The following is a 21,198-nucleotide window of genomic DNA, read 5'->3' on the forward strand; positions in this document are numbered from 1 at the left end:
AATGCGTAATTATTTGCTGTACCTGATTATCTGGGAAGGACAAGCTGTGAGTGGAGGTAATGAGGAGGATAGGAGTTAGAGAAGCAAGCAAAATAATGGGAAAAGTCTATGGCATTAAAAAAAAAAAATGAGAACCCAGTGATGCAGGACAGGTGAGGCCCAAACTGGGGCTTAGGCTGGGAGGGTTTCTTGCTTTGCCCAGGAAAGAACTTAAGGGTCAACCCACGGTAGAAGAAAACAGCTTTTTTGAAGCAGCAGTGTTCCAGGTCCGGGGGTGTTACAGCTCAGGCAGTGTTCCAGCTCTGTGACTGCTCCTGCAGAGCAGAGCTACTCCATAGGCAATGTGTTGAGAGTAGCAGCTCAGGGCAGTTCTGTAAGTTGTGTTTATACCTACTTCTAATTACATGCAGATTAAGGGGTGGTTTATGCAGAAATTTCTAGGAAAAGGGTAGCCATTTCTGGGTCATCTGGTCATGGCTGTGGAAAGAGGCAGCAGCTCCTGGGTGTTGCCATGGCACACTGTAGGGGTGTCTCACAGAAAGCTGCTTCTGCCCCATCCCTGTTTTAGCTAGTTGCTAATTTGGTCTGGTGTCCGAACTTGGCCTCCAGAGACGAGCTCTGCCTCTTACTTCACCAGGATGTATGATATGATCCTGTGTATAAAACATTATATGAGTATGTATATGTGTGGATATCTACATGTACACATAGATAAATTACAAAATATATTTGTATGTATCTACTAATTGCTGGATATATTCTTGAAATAAGTGACATTTAAGTGACAAAATCTGTTGTGGAGAAGTATAGAGTATAATTCTAATTTGGTAAAATCAGACAAAAAAGAACAAAATGTAAATACATGTGTTTGTAAATGTGAGGATAAGGTTATAGAAGGTTAGGTCTTGGCCAGTTTGCTTTCCCTTCTCTGTCAGCATCCACCATTTGGGATTGCTTATGTACCCTTCCAGACATATAAAATTCATTTATATGTATAAATAACTATAACAATAGAAATATGTGGTATTTTAATTTAAATACCACACATGATACCTTATCATTTTCATTTTTTTATTCATAAATTATGTTGAAGATTTTTTTTTTTTAAAGATAGGGTCTCTCTCTCTCTCTCTTTCTCTCTGTCACCCAGGCTAGAGTGCAGTGGCTTGAACAGGGCTCACTACAGTTTCAATCTTCTAGGCTCAAGCGATCCTCCCACCTCAGCCTCCTGAATAGCTGGGACTACAGGTGCACAGCACCATGCTCATCTTGTTTTTTAAAAAATACTTTTTGAAGAGACGAGGTCTCACTCTGTATCCCAGGCTAATCTTGAACTCCTGACCTCAAGCTATTCTTCCACCTCAAATTCCAAAAGTGTTGGGATTACAGGCATGATCCACCATGCCTGGCCCATCTTGATTTTTTTTTTTTTAAAGATTGCAAAGTACATAAAAACTATATAACATACTATCAATTTTATAGTCATTGAAGAATGATGGGCATTAGTTTTCAATTCTTCATTATTCAAAATAAATGATCTATTGAGCATCCTTGTATATGCCTCCTTGTTCTTAAGTGTAGTTGTTTTTTTAGGTGAGCTATGGTTAATGAGAATTGCTGCCTGGTAGAAAGTGTACACTTACAAACATCATAAAAACAGCCAATACGCCACCTCCACCTCATTAGAGGATTTACCACTTTACACTCACAGTAACAAGAGAGACTATTGGTTTCTCATACCTTGACCAACAATTGATACTATGAATATCTAAATGTTTTTCTATTTGGTTGGATGAAATTATATTTTTACTTTCAAAGATAAATATTGAGGTTGATCAGCTTTTATGTTTATTGCCATCTGCATTATATCTGTGACTTATGTATTCATATCCTGTGTTCATTTATTTTTTATTTGGTTACCTTTTTCTTAGTTTTTCAAATATTCTGCATATTTGTCTATCAAATATGTTGAAACTCCAGTCAGCAGTCTGTTTTAACTGCCTTTCTCACTGTGCAATATATGACATATGAATGTGCATGGAATGTTATAGGTGAGTAGATGTGAGGAATGACAAAGGCAGAAAAACTTACAAAGGTCTCTGTGCAATCAGAAGGAAGGCATGATATTACATTTGAGTACTCTAGGAAAGAAGCATTTATATCATCTCCTGCACTGTCATGTTACTATTTCCAGCAAATGAGGTATTGCCAACAAAAGTATTAATTCATTTGCATAAATGGCTATTAGCTTTGTTCTGGGGACTGGGAGAGGGATTGGTAGTTACTGAGAACAACTGTAAACACGACCAAACAAAATACTTCCTTTGCTGTACTCCACATTGCTACAGGACAAATCCCACCGGGGATGTGCAAACCAAATGCTGGCAAGGTTGATAAATAACCTCAAGTTGAGAGATCGAGAGCAATTTAATTTCATAGGTGATATTTTAAACGCATCTGAAAAAATGGAAACAGGCAAGGAGAAAAAAAGAAAAGTAGAGACTGAAAAGTACAGGGTGACTTCGGAGACTGTAACACAATTTAGCTGAAGTGTAGGATGCTCAAAGTGGAGTGCTGGGAAATTTCCAGCTTCAGCTGTAAATTCACATGGAACAATTTGGCTTGTCCTCATTAGGAGATGGGAAGAACGACCAAAGGCTTTGATTCAGAGAAGCAGTGTGATCAGAACTGTGCTTTAGGAGGATTAATCGGGGGACCTGGAGGGAAGGATTAGAGCTGAGAGAGTGTTGGAGAGAAAGTCAGCAAGGAAGCCCTTCCATCTATCCGAGAAGAGCTAGGGAAAGCTCACTCTTGAGTGAAGGAAATTCCAGTGCAGGAGAGGGGAAGTGAAAAGGCGAGATACCTGATGAAAGCAGAACAGCCTTTGCTTGCACATTTTTTTTTTTTTTTTTAGACTGAGTTTCACTCTTGTCATCCAGGCTAGACTGCAATGGCGGGATCTCGGCTCACTGCAACCTCCATCTCCGGGGTTCAAGCGATTTTCCTGTCTCAGCCTCTCGAGTAGCTGGGACTACAGGTGCCTGCCACCATGCCCGGCTATTTTGTATTTTTAGTAGAGACGGGGTTTCACCATATTGGCCAGGCTGGTCTCAAACTCCTGACCTTGTGATCTGCCCACCTCGGCCTCCCAAAGTGCTGGGATTACAGGCGTGAGCCACCGCGCCTGGCCTGCTTGCACATTTTAAACCCCTAGCTGGTGCTGTGTCTAGAGCATCTTCACACATTTTCATCTTTGGAAGAGTAGAGAAAATATGGTCATATCGATTTATTCTCCATTTTCCTTTTATCTAGTTATTATTTTTAAAAAATTTGCTTTTTCAACTTAGGATTCTTACACCCCACTGATAAATGGTCAAATTTTGATTTTACATGTCTAGAGATATTACTTAGCATCTTACTTTCCCCTAATCTTTTTTTTTTTTTTGGAGATGGAGTCTGTCTCTGTAGCCCAGGCTGGAGTGCGGTGGCGCGGTCTCCGCTCGCTGCAAGCTCCGCTTCCCGGGTTCACGCCATTCTCCTGTCTCAGCCTCCGGAGTAGCTGGGACTACAGGCGTCCGCCACCACGCATGGCTAATTTTTTGTATTTTTAGTAGAGATGGGGTTTCACCGTGTTAGCCAGGATGGTCTCAATCTCCTGACCTCGTGATCAGCCCGCTTTGGCCTCCCAAAGTGCTGGGATTACAGGCGTGAGCCACTGAGCCTGGCCACTTTCCTCTAATCTTAAACTTGCTTCCCAGTGGCTTTTTTTTCCCCTTCTCTGTGATTTCTCACAACCTCAATATTGACACTGTAGTAGCTGGCTTTCTTCTCTTGATGGAGAAGAGTTTAGTAGTTTGTGGTGCTACCTAACTCATGAGGGTTTAAAATATCACAAAGCTCAATGGTCATGTGAGGAAAATTATTATATTTTCTTGGACACCGTATTTAAAAATGTGATTGAATCAAGCTTTCCCGAGTATAACCAAATTAATAGCACAGTTTGGAATTCTGCCTCCATCTGCGTAGTCTTGCCCTCATGGTAGAATTCCTCTCTTTTCTTTCCACTAATTATTCAGGGTTTATCTAAAGATTTCCCTGATGACCCTGGTTCCCGGTGATTTTCTCTGGCTCCTTTACCGCTCATGGCTTATAGCATTTCTTTGGCACATGCTTTAGATCCCATTGAGATGGTGTTTCTATTGTACTGAAGTTAACTTTATATAATTATCAATTCATTTTATACTTAGAAATTCTCCCTCCCTAACTAGATTATAAACTCTTTGAAGATAAGAAATTAGAGGGCAAAATGTATTTTAGTTCTAGTTTTTATTGCCATTATCGATAATACTTCACACAGGTAAAGAGAAAAAAAAATCCTACATTTATTTATTTATTGACTTATTTATTTACCAAATCCTCACAGCTGCGTGTGAATTAAGTATGTCTATTTTGCAAACGTCAAAGGATGGACAGAGCTTGCAAGTGAATTGATTAAGGTCAATAGCACGTGGTCTATCTGCAGTTGCCCGTTTGCTCTGGTGAGTCAGCATCCTGCTGACTGCTGCCAAAGGCTTGGCCTGCCTCCGCAGATGTGCAAGCTGCCATGACCCTCCAGCCGCCCCTAGGTCCTTGAATATGTGTGCTCTGACTGCTGGGATCAAGTCTATGAAGGCTTACTTTCCTGTTTATACCAGTGACCATCAGGAGCTGAAGACTTTTGCATTATCCAAGATCATTATTCCAACCTGTGTGTCTGATTTCTCCTGCCTTCCCAAATCCAGCACCAATACCTGCACTATCTCTGAAATCTGCAAGTCAGATATCTCGCATTATGGTCATTATTTCCTACCATTCCAGCTGACTTACTCCATTATTTTTATTTTTATTCAGTTATTGACATGATATTCACAAAACAGATCTATGGTTTAGGAAACTGTGTGCAATGCAATTTTAATTGAAAAAGAAGAATATAAAATTACCATGTAAAAATTCATAGGAAAAACACAGCTAATATAAAAAGGGTGATGGACTTATGGGTGTTTTTGCCAATTTTAGAATAAAATGTATTCTATTCCTTTATTTCTAATGCCAAAATCACTTTATCTTATGGAAATGTTCAATGTACTTACTCTTCTCCCTGATTTTTTTATTTTTTATTTTTGCTCTTATTTCTCTCTTTACCAAATCTCCATTTAGATGAGCTAGTACCTTCAAAGCAGGTGAATACAATTCTAATCAGCCTTGGATAATGCTGTAAAGAAAGGCATGTCAAATTCAGGTTATATGTTTAAACTACATGTCTCCCTGACACTTCCACACTATGGAAAATATTGTCTCACTTGTTTTGCAATAGAAGTATTTTGGATCAAATTATATGAAACGAGGTCTCTACATTAAAAATATAATCATGTGGTAATGGCTACTATCCCCCCAAAAACCAAAACAAAACAGAATCTCACTAGATTCCATCCCTTCTCTAGGCTTTGTCCCATAAATCTGCCTTCTTTCTCCAAAATTCCGTGAATGATTTGTGTATTTCTTATTTATCTTTATCTCTTGCACCCCCACTGATCACTGTGCTTTCTTACCTGCCTCTGTGCTGAAACTACACTTTCCACATATCACTGATAGTCTTCTCCTGATTAGAGCCAATGATGAATTTTAGTCTTCATTTTACTTGAATTTTCAGTAGCTTTTGAAACATTTAATCATTTAATCTTTAAAAACAACAACAATAAATGCTTTCTGCATTTGTAGTTTGAGATAACTCACTCTTCTGAAATTGCCTTACTTCTCCTTGAGCTTCATCTCAGAATAATTTTCAACTTCCTTTGGTCTTCACATCTAAATGTTGGAATGCCCAAGAATCAGTCTTCAGCACTGTCTTTCCCCTATGCTCATCCAACTGCCTGCTATTGAAAACCACATTTTTGTACCTTGCCTGATCTCTACCTTGAGCTTTCAGTTCAGGTAACTAACAGCATATTGGACAGCTCCTCTTGGATGAGTGATTGTCATAGGAAGCCAAATATGTCCAAGAGAGACTTAATTTCTTCCCAAATCTCTTCCTTTAGTCTTCTCTATCTCATTTAATGATACTTTCATGTGCCCAGTTGCTTCAGATAAAAGATACCAGAGATTCATGAATCTTTCTTTCACTTGCTATGTTTAATCCACCCCTCAAGTTCTGCTGTCTCCTCCTTCAATAAATAGATCCAGGTAGATAGACAGATAGATCCAGATAGATAGATCTTCCAGCTGGATCTCAGTCCTCATAGACCACCCTTAGCAAAGGCAACATCATCTCTCCCCTGAAACACACTCAGAACGTCATAGCTGGATTCACTATTTTTATCTTGTCCATTTTCTTTTTCTTTTCTTTCTTTTCTTTTCTTTTTCTTTTTTTTTTTTTTTTTTTTTTTGGAGACTGAGTTTCACTCTTGTTGCCCAGGCTGGAATGCAATGGTGCGATCTCAGCTCACTGCAGCTTCCACCTTCCAGGGTCAAGCGATTCTCCTGTCTCAGCCCTCTGAGTAGCTGGACTTACAGGCTCCTGCCACCACACCTGGCTAATTTTTGTGCTTTTAGTAGAGATAGGGTTTCACCGTGTTGGCCAGGCTGGTGTCGAACTCCTGACCTCATGCGATCTGCCTGCCTCGGCCTCCCAAAGTGTTGTGATTACAGGCGTGAGCCACCGTGCCTAGCCTCTTGTCCATTTTCTTATGCCCTGTGCATACATCTCTCCAAATGACAGCCATTGTGATATTTTTTTAAAAGAGATCATGTTACTGCCATGCTCAAAATTCTCCAGTTACTTCAGAGCCCACTTAGAACACAAACTTAGCCCTTGGCAGAGCATGTGGGAAACTACCCGATGATCTGGGCATTCTGCCTCTTGCCTCATCCCCCTACGCTCCCCAGTACTATGTGGCATTTTTCAGTTGCAGTGGCCTTTCTTTCTCTTCTATTTTAGAGTTGTTCTCTCTGCATATAAAGTTTTTCCCTGTGATCTTCCCATGGCTGCTTCTTAACATTATTCAGAACATAACCTAAATACTACTTTCCAAACAAGTAGAAAATAGTATTGAAACCAATTGACCACCTGGCTGGAGCACCCCACCCCCACTCTACCCCATTCCACTACCAATGATGCATTTTTAACTAAATAACATTCATCAAGACTTAAAGTTGTCTATTTAATGTCATAATTTTAGTTTTCTCACTGGAATATAAGCTCCTAGAGAGAAGGTTCCTTGCTCTATTCCCGTCTACTAGAATAATGTCCTACCAATAATGAGGGCTCAGTGTATTGACTGACATTTTCATCTGCAGCTAAACAAGAACAAAAATTGATTTGGCTTTCAGTTTTTGAACTTCCTAAACAAAGGCATCTTTAAAACTGGAAATCAGAAAGAAAAAGAGAGAAAGAGAAAAAGGGGAAATAATTGAAATCCTTGGTCAATTCTCAGTATCTCTATTCCTGACTTTGAGACAGCTCAGTCTGGACAAATTAGCCTACAATTATGGGTTGGTTTTCCATTTCTTATTTGACTACATTGGCACTGCAGCCTCAGCCTGGTGGTTTTACAGGAAAGACTAGATTTTTCTGAAGATTTCTTGTATCTAAACACTTGTCACTTGGGCCTATGAGTTGGATTTTCTTTTAAGAGCCCTGAACTAAATGCTTTAAATGGACCCATGCAGTAAGTTTAATTAATAATTATGAATAGGAATGAAATGCAGAAGCGCCCTCTGGTGGTTTAATATATATAGGAATGCAAAAATAGCAACGTGGAATCAAGATTCTTTTCACAGTGGCGCCAATAGGAGATTATTAAAATGTGCTTCTCCTTCTCCCTGTCTTTCCCTTCCTCTGCCTCTTCCTCCTTATTCTTTTTGTTAATTCGAAATATAATATGAGTTAGAATGGGAAAATTTATGACAATATCTAGCAGAAATCCACGTGGAGAAGCAACATGTGGAAAACTGGAAGGATCCATGCCTCCAAGTAAACACTTTCAACAGAAGACCTTCTTTACTCTTTGCTGACCATAGCGTAAACATACCTCTAATTCTTGCCAAGCAGAGGTAGTATGTGTTTCCTCACTTACTCAACCTTAACATTACTTTATTTGGTTTTCCCCAAGAACTGGGCACCTTGTACAAATTTAGAATTTTCCTTATGGGTAGCTTATTTAAAGGCAGTGCTTTATGGAGTCTTAATGATTTATAACTTCCTATAAATATTCCTTGTTGCAATACTAGAATGTACTAGAGTTTTAAAAGTGGTGTTATGGTTATAACTTTTATATGTTTTCCATACCTGGCTTATGGAATTATTTATACCCTGAATGTAGCATATCTACTATTTGGATGGCAGTTGTTCTATAGTTTTAGGGCATAATATTTTGTAATCACTTATTTTTATTTATTTATTTTTCATTTCTATTGATACAAATGTAGCAACATAGTAAAAGCTCTTCTCCTCCTCCTTTTTTGTGGGGTGGGGACAGTATATTATATGAGTTCTCTTTCTCCTGCATCTGAAAGATTTTCCTTCTACCATTTACATTCTATATACATTTTATGATTTCATCTATTTGCATGGGTTTAACTATTGGCTCTATGCATGCAATTCTATTCATTAACTTGGTTTTGATCTCCAATCTATTATTTAGAGCTGTCTTTTAGAAATTACCTCACAATTAAAGCTCAAAATGAGAATTAATCTTTCCCTCCAAAAAAACAGGTACACCATAAACTAAATTTGTTCTACCTTCTAACTTCCATATATCAGTGTCTGTCTCTGTAATCATCCTGATTACTAGGTTTAAAACCACCAAGAGCTTTAACTTCTTCATTCTTACCTTATATAGGGAGTCAACCCCTAGTCAAATACCATTCATTGCACTCATAAAGGAACTTTCCCTTTTCCTCTCTGATTTCACTGGTTCTGAGTTTATTCCAATATTCTCTTACCTCACCTATTGGAATAATCTCTTTGTTGATTGCAATGACTATAGCAGATCTTTCTAAAACAGGGCTCTGATAATTCTGATAATTCTGATAATTCTGTTCCCTTGCCCATTAATTATTAATTATTAATTATTAATATAGTCTGAAATATTAATAATAGTCTGAAAAATAAAATCCAAATTTAATGTATCTGGTACATTACCTCTGCCGCCATAGTGACCTGGCCCAACTTACTACCTTCCTAAATTTGTTCTCATTGGAATAAAACTAACATCGTGGACTTTCTGTCTGTGTTGAAGAATTAGCTTCCTCAACACAGAGAAGAACAGATTTGTGGGAACAGATTTTACCCCTAAAATCAGCCAGCAATTTTAGAAACTGGTTCTCAGAATCATAAGGGAACTGAACATGAGAAAATAAACTCAAATTTGTTGTTATCACAGAAAAAATTACCAATAGTATAGTTTCTCTGGATAGTTTAAAATTAGCTTTTAATATAATAATATGAGTTATTTAATATAATGGAGCACAGCACATGTGTCCACAAACTACCTTGTTTCTTATTTTATTTATGTATCATTATTATTATCAAGGATACATGCAGACTCATGCCTTATGTAATCTCTTAACCGCCTCTCTGTTAACACCAAGCATCCTAGATGTGACCTGAAGCAAAGCAATCAGTTACCCTTACATACAAGGGACTGTGAAGTGAGCCCGTGCCTCTCCTCTAACCCAGGTTGCCTAATAATCACTCAAACTACCTCCTTTTTTTTTTCAATTTGTAATTTCCTTTTCAATTTGTAATATTCTAAACATTTTTGCTTTTCAACTTGTATTATTATTAATAAACATTAAGGAAGTACTATTGCAAAAGAAATGGAGACTATGGGGTGGGCGTGGTGTCTCATGCCTGTAATTCCAGCATTTTGGGAGGCTGAGGTGGGAGGATCACTTGAGGCCAGGAGTTTGAGACCAGCCCTGGCAACATAGTGAGATCCCATCTCTACAAAAAAATAGAAGGATAAAAAATAAGCCAGGCATGGTGGCATGGTGGCATGCACCTATAGTCCAGCTACTCCGTAGACCAAGGTGGGAGGTCAAGGCTGCAGTGAGTCACGATCATGGCACTGCACTCCAGCCTGGGTGACAGAGTGAGATCTTGTCTGGAAAAAGAAAGAAAGAAAACAAAGACAAAAAGAAACAGAAGCTCCGCTTTTTGAGTCAAATGAAAATAAACAATTTAAGTTATTCTTTACAAAGTGTTTTTGTAAAATGCTTTGAAAATCTGAACATTTGAATAAGACTGAGTGCACAGTTGGGGGAGGCTCTAAAGATAAGTTTGTGCTTTTGCACGTAGTGCCAAGATTACAGTGAGAATGGGGAAAGTCAGCTAAATGACAAGCAGTTGTTGAAACAAATACTTGATCAGAATGGGGAAGTGATATGGGCTAGGAGCAACTAAGAGAGTCATTTCAAGGTGAGATGGGAACTTGAAAATCAGTGGGAAGCCTGGGAAGGAACTGAAAACCAGAGTAGATAAGCATTAGGGAGGAGAACAATTTTTTCCAAGACACTTCAGACTGATTGCAGAGGAAAATGGTACAGACCAGGGAGAATTAAGAAGGAAATTGCAGTATAAGTCAGAGATGAAAAATTGTCAATGTAAGTGTGAAGGTTTTTTCAATAGCAAGAAGGTACTAGTATTGAAAGGTGCCACCCAAATTGGCTCACCTCTAGGGAGCTAAGGTGACAGGGTAGTGTCCTGACAACAGATGGTTTTCCTTTTCTTTTCAATAAAGTATGAAGTTAATCTCCCTCATAGCAAGTCAACAAATATAAGGGCTTTGAAATTTACTTGCATTTATTAGAATCAGTTATATATGCTTGTATCTTTGGATACAATCAAAGATACCTTATAAGTCTATGGCTAGAGCATTTTCTTTTGTATTTGAAAACATAATTGCAAAGATGATAATGGGGATAAAGGTGTTGCAAGGCTGGTATTTTTCAGCTTTCCATCTGCCTTCCTAGGAAACATGTTCAATAAATAGCAGTTACAATCTGACGTCTGATGAGGGAGGGACAGGATGAGATAAGATTTCTCTGAACTCATAACTAACTTCAAAGTAGTTTTATTTTCTTGAGTTTCAAAGATGAGAAAACTAAGATACATAGAAGTTCCATAACTTGCCTCAAACCCTATGGCAAGGCACACTGGGTTGTGATTGCAGATTCTGTTTCCCTTTCTCTTTGCTTCTTTATTTCAAACTGTTCTGTGGTGTGGCCAAATAATCTTACTCTATCCACTTAAAACCACTGTCAACTTAGATAGCCTTCCTTGGGTTCTTGTTACCAGGAGTTGTTGATGAACATAAAGCGAACATACTTTCCTCGTTTTTGTGAATAATTTAGCATGTTTCTAATAGATTTATACTTCACTACCACTATTTTTCAAAGTGGAAATTCACTTTGAGCCTTTTACCACCTTATCCTTATGCTTCTTTCACTTCTCACTGCCAATCATTTGCCCAGCCCTGTTGACTTTGCCTCTCTTCTATCTGTAACTCATGAACACTGTCACTACTGCAGTTCAAAATTAAAATTTCTTATTCAGGACTACTTGAAAAGTCTATTAACAGTTTACTTGCCTTGAATAGTTTTCTCTCTCTAGTCCAACTTCTACAGTGCGGCCTCATGCATTTACTAAACTTCAGCTGTGGCATTTTACATTTTGAGCAACCATCAGGAGCTTTTATCTAAAAAATAAGGCTCCTTAGCCTGGCATTTAAAGCCCTCCAAAATCTTTTCTCTGACTTACCCTTTAAATATAATTTCCTTTTATGATTACCATCCATGAACCCATCTTTCCAAGCAAAGCAAAATTTTGTCAATTGTCCATGTCAGCCTCATGTTTTCTGGCACCTACCCTCTGAGGACTTTTCCTCTGCCCATCATCACTGTTCTTTGTTCTGAGAAAACTCTCTATCAAATCCATATCCAAGTGCTACTCTTGTCCCTCCTGTGTGTCTCTGAAATCCACTCTTTCGATTTCACTGCTTCTCTGCTGACTTCCAGCCCTGACATTTTCCATGGGCCTGCTGAAGGACCTCCCTTCTTCCTCCGTCTGCACGGCTGCTGTGATGAGTTTTCTCACGTGGAAATCTGAAGCAGCGCTTTCCCTGCTTGGGAGCTTTTGCCTGCATTCCATTTGCTCTCACAAGTCCTTTAGCTCGGTATCCAAGTCATACGACGGCATGTTTATGTCTTTCACACCAGCCTTACCTCTTGCTACACCCATTGCTCACGCCATGTACTTCTTGTTCCAAAGGTACAGTGTAGTTGCTATAACCATGTGTTACGACGTTTTGACATCCTTGTAATGGGTTGCTCTTGTCATGTTATATGACAATTGCTATTTTACCTGCGTAACTTTCATTTCAACTGTGTACATAAGGCCGTGCCTTATTCATATTTGCATCTCTAGCATCTAACATAGTAGGGTACAACAGATATTTATTTTTAATTTGATTGAACTGAAATAAACCTCAACATATCCAGGCTCAACAGATGCTCCAAGTCTCATCCCGATGGGTAGTAGCCTTTCCTGGGGTAGTCTTTGCTGATATCCTTCTTCACCTACCACCCCCACCGGGCAAGGATCCCACCTCTCTCGGACATCCATTGTCAGCCTCACTTTTTTGACACATACAACTTGCATTTTGATGATTGGAAGGATTCCTTTATTTCTTTCCTCTTAAATTACAAGCTCTATTAGGAGAAACTTTAGTTACTCATATTTTCCCTATTATAACATTTATGTATATGTGCTTTGCAAATACTAGAAATAAAATAAATATGGGTAAAATAAATGAAATGGATGCATAGCTTCCTTCATACTCGTTACATGGAAAATCAAAGAGATTTATAACTTTAAGGGAACTTTGGAATAATTTATTCCAACTTCTTCATTGTGCACATTAGGAAATCACATTCAAAGGGGTCCTGTTATATTTTTAAGGTCTCAGTATAAAGAAAGGAAAAATTAGGACCAGAACCAGAGTCTCCTGATTCCAGGCAATGCTTTTACGTATTTCCAGTTATATTACTCTGCCTTTTCGATTATACAAGGTATCATATAAATCTTTTTGTTGCTTTATATGGTAAAATAATTACTTTATTTTTTCAATGATAATTATGTAAATTATACAGAGCTCTTTACTAGATAAGTATTAAAGAAACCATACATTTTTCAATGGGGATAAATTATTTTTTAAAAAATACTGTAATAACACCCTAAAATTACACCAGAGTGAGAAAGAATAAGCAGAACTATTATACAAGGAGATCTTCATATTAAAAATATTCATCGTCATTTCTAAGAAAGGATGTTAAGAAGAAAACTACAAAGATATTTGCTTTTGGCCTTGGAATTCATTTAGAAAAGGATCCCATATTCAACAGCAAGTTATTTCATTTTAAAATAGGACAAGTATGTGATTAGTTATACATATAAATCATAAATAATATCTATTTTGGTAAAGTAATGTTACACAAATAAGTCAGTTTATTAATATAGTTGTCTGATTTTGCGTATCTTACACGTGTATACTGCATACCACATAAATGTCCATGACATCCATTTATCATAATTGCCATATTCAGATAATTTACTTTCCTCTGTTAGAAAAATTGACAAACATTATATATACATATTATATTTAAGATGAATATTGAGGTGAAAGCAAGAACATGTCATTGTTTTGGGCCCTATGAAACATCACATTCTCAGAAAGGTGGAGTACGATTTCTAACTACCTTGTAATGTTTTCTATTTAAAAGGTAAATAGGATTTGTGGCCGCCCTGTAAGAACACCCACACAAAGCCCCCGTTGTTCTTTTGATCAGAGCAAAGAGAAGCATGGAATGAAGACCACCGCAAGGAACAGTGAAGAGACGCTTGCCAACAGAAGAAAGTAAGACATTTGTTTTACAACCAGAAAGACAAAAGAAAGTAAGCCATTAATTTTACAACAGAATAGAACATAGTCAATTAAATAGAATAAAATTCAATATGGACAAAAAAAAGATCAATATTCATTAACTTTAAAAATCAGTGGCTGCACCTGTTCCATTAATTTGGACGACAGGTTCAACTTATAAGACCAAGAAAACTTTTTGTGATAATGGAACATTTCCATAATATAACATGGAAGGTCGTATCGGGGGCCCTGGGCACATGTGACATCATGCACTTAAAATGTGACCAGTGTGACTGAGGATTGAATTTTAAATTGTAAATATGGCTAGTGGCTACTGACTGAGGATTACAATTTTAAATTGTAAATATGGCTAGTGGCTACTGACTGAGGATTACAATTTTAAATTGTAAATATGGCTAGTGGCTACTATATTGGACAGTGAAAGACAGAAAGGTAATACATTTACATGATGTGATAGGTATTACTGAATGTTTAACATATATTTTAAAAAGTTGAATAAAAAGAAGTTTTCATACTTTTTACATGAAATGCTAGAAATGGTTATCTGTTGATTCAAAATAATACACATTCCATAGGGCTTGCTAACTCACATTTCTACCACCACGTTCATCATTATTTCACAGGTTAAATTCAGGCCTCGTTTTGTGTTTCTTTGCTTGATAATTGATGCTTAAAATGTAAAGCTCTTAAAACTAGAGGAAATTATTATTTGTGTGTGTGTTCAGCTGACCAGTCAGTGTATGTCCTGGCAAACACTAGATTCTAAGTCAGTACTTTTTGAATTGGACTGAAATTCAGAATTTTATATTCATTTAGTAAATAATTATTTCTAATAATACTCTATGAATAATTCATATATAAGGTATTTCACGTAACCTTTCTATAATCTAAAATCTGTTTCTTTCTTTTTTGGGATAGGACACCTAATAGCCTCATTCTCTCATCAGATGGGCTGTATGCATGGGATAAAGATCTGGGCTATTGCTGGCTATTTTCTACAGCTAAAAAGAATTAGCATTTTATTTTACATGAAAAGTAGCTGTTCTTTTTATGTAAACACCTACAATGATCAGCAATCATTTCTTGCACTTGAAAAATCAGTATATTTTGTCTAGGGTGTTTTTATAATAAAACCCATCTACAGAAGATCTGAAGTCCTTCAAGGTGATGTATTTCACCACCAAAACAACCCAGCTGGAAAACAAAACAAAACCCAACCTTTAATATAATCTATTCACTAGCAAAATGAAACCAATGCAGGTGAAATGTTACAAACTGGCTCAGGAACAATAAGGGGCTCATACAAGTGAAAGGTTTTAAAAGTATCTATCCCGGCCACTGAATAGACCTTCTTGTCACCAATCTTGCAAACTCATTATTCTGATGTCCCTGACCGTCCAGCCATGATTAGCCATTGTCCATGAATCAGCATAGATCCAACACACGCTTGTCTCCTGCTACACGGAGTGAACAACCATAGGAACTGCACACGAGTCCACTTACGCATCTCAATTTTCCGCTATTTTTTATTACCACTCTTTGGAGGGGCTTCATTGCCATGGCATTATATTTCTGCTTGTTGCCTATTTATTGTACAGGTTTCTCTGTAAACTAACCCTGAATTTTATGTATCCCTCATCAACTGATTGTTCCCCATGAGGTCATAAATTTCCATTGAAATAGGTGGGCAATGTAGCAGGAGTAGATGCTGAGTCTGGGCTACCTTTTCACGTGCCTTGCTCTTTCTCTACCTGCTTGAGCCTGATTTCCAATAGATCACTTCCACTTGGTTGTAATTACTTCTATTCGAGCCTAGTCTTATAGCCTGGCAGATCAGGTAGTACTTAGTTCATCATGGCCATCTCAGGTTGCACTGTCACTTGCTAGGTCATCATGGTCAACTGTGTAGTTTCTACCAGAGCTCAATTGCAAAGCAACTAACCAAACAACCAACTAACCCATGCAGCCATGAAACTTCAGATACCACTGAATAAGTAAACAGGGTTGTCTGGACTCACTGTCAGAGCACCTTGCAAATGAGTAAGCAACAGAGCCTTTTCTTTCTCAGATTAAAACTCTTTTGGGCTATTCTGTAAATGAGCTAGAGCAACACACTGAAGTGTATAATATGATTTTTTTCTAGTATGTAAGGGAATCAAAAAAACACTGTATCTCTTCCTGAGTTTTAGGTTATCTTAGGTGCAGAAATTTTCCTTTTATATAAGAAGACTATCCCAGTAACATGCAGGCCACATTTAGAAACATTGCTGAATTCTCAAGCACTTGAAATGTCAATATTTTTCACCACAGAGGCACAAATATGTCTACTAAGACATTTGGGATGATGTGATCCATATTTTATTATCAGCATTATGTCCTACAGGATATCTAGACAATCAAGGCTCCTGTCTACCATGGACTGGGAAAGTTTTTGACATCTAACAGTGAAGGGGTCCTTGCCAGCTAAAAGTGAATTATTTCCAATTGTCCTTACTAATTGGTAAGGAGGTGAAAGAATTTGCCAAATCATTAGCTGCATAGCAGGTGTCAGGACATATTTGGATTTGCCCAAGTAGTCACCATGTGTAAAAGAACATCTGTAATTGGAGTCACCCTCTGACTCTGTTTCTGATAAGCCAACCTTCTCCAAGTCCATCTCAGCGTGCACAGACCAGCCAAATAGGCGAGGTAAATAGCGAGGTGTTAGGAGTCATCACCACTGTGTTTTTCATGTTTTTGAAGTGGCCCTAATCTCAGCAATTCCACAGGGATATGATACATTTTCGTTTTAGTATTTTTGTCAGGAGAGGAATTTCTTTTTTTAATTGTGTTCAGCTCAACTTTTAGGTGGTTTATTTTATTTTTCTTTTCCTTTATTTTATTTTCTTTCACTTTAAGTTCTGGGATAAAAGTGTGGAAAGTGTAGGTTTGTTAAATGGGTGTATGTGTGCCATGGTGGTTTGCTGCACCTATCAACCTGTCATCTAGGTTTTAAGCCCTGCATGCATTAGCTATTTGTCCTAATGCTCTCCCTCTCTTTGCCCCCCACCCCCTGACTGGCCCTGCTGTGTGTTATTCACCTCCCTATGTCCATGTGTTCTCATTATTCAGTTCCCACTTAGGAGTGAGAATATGTGGTGTTTGATTTTCTGTTCCTGTGTTAGTTTGCTGAGGATGATGGCTTCCAGCTTCACCCGTGTGCCTTAAAAGGACATGGTCTCATTCCTTTTTATGGCTGCATAGTATTCCATGGTGTATATGTACCACATTTTCTTTATCTAGTCTATAATTGACGGACATTTGTATTGATTCCATGTCTTTGCTATTGTAAATAGTGCTGCAATAAACATACATGTGTATGTGTCTTTATAGTAGAATGATGTATAATCCTTTGGGTATATAGCCAGTAATGGGATTGCTGGGTCAAATTATATTTCTGGTTCTAGATCCTTGAGGAATCACCACACTGTCTTCCACAATGGTTGAACTAATTTACACTTTCACCAACCATGTAAAAGCGTTCCTATTTCTCCACAGCCTCTCCAGCATCTGTTGTTTCCTGACTTTTTAATGATCACCATTCTGATTGGTGTGAGATGGTATCTCTTTGTGGTTTTGAGTTGTATTTCTCTAATGATCAGTGATGTTGAGCTTTTTTTTCATAGGTTTGTTGGCTGCATAAATGTCTTCTCTTGAGAAGTGTCAGTTCATATCCTTTGCCCACTCTTGAATGGTTTATTTTTTTCTTGTAAACTTAAGTTTGCAGATTCTGGATATTAGACCTTTGTCAGATGGATGGATTGCAAAAATTTTCTCCTATTCTGTAAGTTGCCTGTTCACTCTGATGATAGTTTATTTTGCTGTGCAGCAGCTTTTTAGTTTAATTAGATCCGATTTGTCAATTTTGGCTTTTGTTGCAATTGCTTTTGGTGTTTTCATCATGATGTCTTTGGCCATGCCTATGTCCTGAATGGTATTGCCTAGGTTTTCTTCTAGTGTTTCCATGGTTTGGGGTTTTACATGTAAGTTTTAATCTGTCTTGAGTTAATTTTTATATAGGGTGTAAGGAAGGGGTCCAGTTTCAGTTTTCTGCATATTGTTAGCCAGTTTTCCCAGCACCTTTTATTAAATAGGGAATCCTTTCCCCATTGCTTGTTTTTATCAAGTTTGCCAAAGATCAGATGGTTGTAGATTTGAGATGTTATTTCTGAGGTCTCTGCTGTGTTCCATCGGTCTATATATCTGTTTTGGTACCAGTACCATGTTGTTTTGGTTGCTGTAGCGTTGTACTATAGTTTGAGGTCAGGCGGTGTGATGCTTCCAGCTTTGTTCTTTTTGCTTAAGATTGTCTTGGCTATACAGGCTCTTTTTGGTTCCATATGAAATTTAAAGTATTTTTTTCTAATTCTGTGAAGAATATCAATGGTAGTTTGATGGGAATAACATTGAATCTATAAGTTACTTTGGGCAGTATGGCCATTTTCACAATTTTTGTTTTGTTTTGTTTTGTTTTGTTTTTGAGACAGAGTCTCTCTCTATCGCCCAGGCTGGAGTGCAGTGGCACAATCTCGGCTCACCGCAACCTCCGCCTCCCAGGTTCAAGCATTTCTCCTGCCTCAGCCTTCTGAGTAGCTGGGATTACAGCACGCACCACCACACCTGGCTAATTTTGGTATTTTTAGTAGACACGGGGTTTCACCATGTTCGCCAGACTGGTCTCAAACTCCTGACCTTGTGATCTGCCCACCTCAGCCTCCCAAAGTGCAGGGATTACAGCCGTGAGCCACCGGGCATGGCCTGCTATATTGATTTTTCATATCCATGAGGATGGAATGTTTTTCCATTTGTTTTTGTCATCTCTTATTTCCTTGAGCAGTGGTGTATAGTTTTCCTTGAAGAGGTCCTTCACATCCCTTGTTAGCTGTATTCCTAGCTGTTTTATTCTCTTTGTAGCAATTGTGAATGGGATTTCATTAATGATTTTGCTCTTTCCTTGTCTATTGTTGATGTATAGGAATGCTTGTGATTTTTGCACAATGATTTTTTTATCCTGAGACTTTGCTGAAGTTGTTTATCAGCTTAAGGAGTTTTAGGCTGAGACAATGGGGTTTTCTAAATATAGAGTCATGTCATCTGAAAACAGAGACAAGTTGACTACCTGTCTTCCTATCTGAATACCCTTTATTTCTTTCTGTTGTCTGATTGCCCTGGCCAGAACTTCCAATACTGTGTTGAATAAGAGTGTTGAGAAGGGGCATCCTTGTTTTATGCCCGTTTTCAAAGGGAATGCTTTCAGCTTTTGCCCATTCAGTATGATATTGGCTGTGGGTTTGTCATAAATAGCTCTTATTATTTTGAGATATGTTCCATCAATACCTGGTTTATTGAGAGTTTTTAACATGAAGGGATGTTGAATTTTATTGAAGGCCTTTTCTGCATCTGTTGAGATGATCATGTGGTTTTTGTCATACGTTCTTTTATGTGATGGATTATGTTTATTGATTTGCGTTTGTTGAACCAGCCTTGCATCCCGGGGATGAAGGTGACTTAATTGTGGTAGATAAGCTTTTTGATGTACTGCTGGATTCGATTTGCCAGTATTTTATTGAGGATTTTCATATCGATGTTCATCAGGGATATTGGCCCAAATTTCAGGAATTTCAGTTCGGCGTTCACTCTGTGAACTGGGGACTCAGTATGGAGATTTTGCGATGGGTGAGTATGTCTAGTTCAAATCTGTGTTCAGGAGTGTGAAATAACTACAGAGTGGTTCTGTGGACTGAATGTCCCAATGTGAGACAGACTGAGCCTAAAACTCGATTTTCATTTGACCTCTATAAGCCTCTATTTAGACTCACAGGATAATGGTATTCTGGGTCTTTGGGATAAAAGTCAGTACAGAGCTAGTGTCTAATAATTCCTGGAAGCAAAATAGCCACAGGTCCCTGTAGGGAATAGATGGAGGAAGATTTATATTACACAGTGGTTGTACTTATGCAAGGTTCTTTCTCAAGGGATCCCAGCCTTCATTCAGTCAAGGTGCTTTAAAGCTGTGAACTGGGAACTGGGTGAAAGACTGAATTCCTTTGGTGGTGAATAAAGTGATGTTTCTTTTCATATCTTTAATTTCCAAATATTTTTCATTGGTCTCTTTTTAAATTCACACCCCATTCTTGTTTCATGGGTGAGTTATTTTCTTATCATTCTTAACATTAACTATAGTTTTTGAAAAATGCATTACCATATTTCTATTTTTTTTCTGTTTTATCTGAGTTTCCTTTTCTGTGTTAGCTGGGTTTTCTACTAGATTTTTTTTCAGATTAAATGTATTTATTTGTAGAAGTTCCTTTTTATATTCCTTATATTAATTTGTTCCCTGTAGACATTGAAAACATTTTTTATCTAAGAAAATAGTTCATTTAATGTAAAATAAAATAAAAGTTAAGTGATTAGTAACTTAGTCTAAGATGACCTATGTTAAACATAAATTCTTAACTTTGATACCAAGTTTATCAAGTTTTCTTTTTTGTTTAAAATTTCTTGCCTGCATCAACTCAAAAATAGATTCTACTATGTTTTTTCTACTAGCTCTATGGTTTTTTTCTCTTATTATGCATAATACATAGGGAATATATCTGTATATATGTTATAAGGTAAGGTTCCAGGTCAAATTTTCCATATTCTGATCCAATTTCCCCAAAAAACCCTAAAACAATCCATCAATTCCCCCTTTGTGTTCTTTTCTTTCACCTCATACTCATTCTAAGTTCATGTAATTATACTGGCCTATCGTCTGTTAATAAGTCAGTAGTTGTTTTCTGCAGATTTTTACTGATTTCTGTTATTGCAATTGCTTTTGCTTTTAAGGATTTTATAAAATCTTGTAAGTCACTATATTTACTCTCATTTTCAAAATTCTCTTAGATATTTTGAAACTTAGTTTTCAAAATATAATATCTTTTTGGTGAATTTCAATTGGAGTTATATTGACTATATAGATTGATTTGGACAAAGATATTAGGATAATGCTATAAATGGCTATTTTTCTGAACTCTGTTTCTAATGGTTGGTCTTTTGATCATATTAGGTTTTCTGTGTGGGTGGTCATTTTGTGCACTGGTACAGCTTCCTCCTGCTGCACCTGGCAAAACTCATATATTCTATGCACTAGAGTCTACTACTTAGGATGTGTCCTAAGGAAACTTGCTTATACCCAGAG

The 21,198-nt window shown here is 37.5% G+C and overlaps 1 protein-coding gene across 4 annotated transcripts in view; it reads left to right on the forward strand.

The window, feature by feature from the left end:
* Positions 1-21,198, forward strand: part of GPC5 (glypican 5) — a 1,461,148-nt gene that overhangs the window by 322,685 nt on the left and 1,117,265 nt on the right. For all 4 annotated transcript variants that reach the window (XM_063651046.1, XM_054446639.2, XM_063651047.1 and 1 more), the window contains exon 4: positions 13,819-13,952. In XM_063651046.1, coding sequence (XP_063507116.1) covers positions 13,819-13,952 — 134 coding nt within the window. The remainder of the gene's footprint in view (positions 1-13,818; positions 13,953-21,198) is intronic.

Source organism: Pongo pygmaeus, chromosome 14, assembly GCF_028885625.2.
Source record: "Pongo pygmaeus isolate AG05252 chromosome 14, NHGRI_mPonPyg2-v2.0_pri, whole genome shotgun sequence".
NCBI classification, from domain to species: domain Eukaryota; kingdom Metazoa; phylum Chordata; class Mammalia; order Primates; family Hominidae; genus Pongo; species Pongo pygmaeus.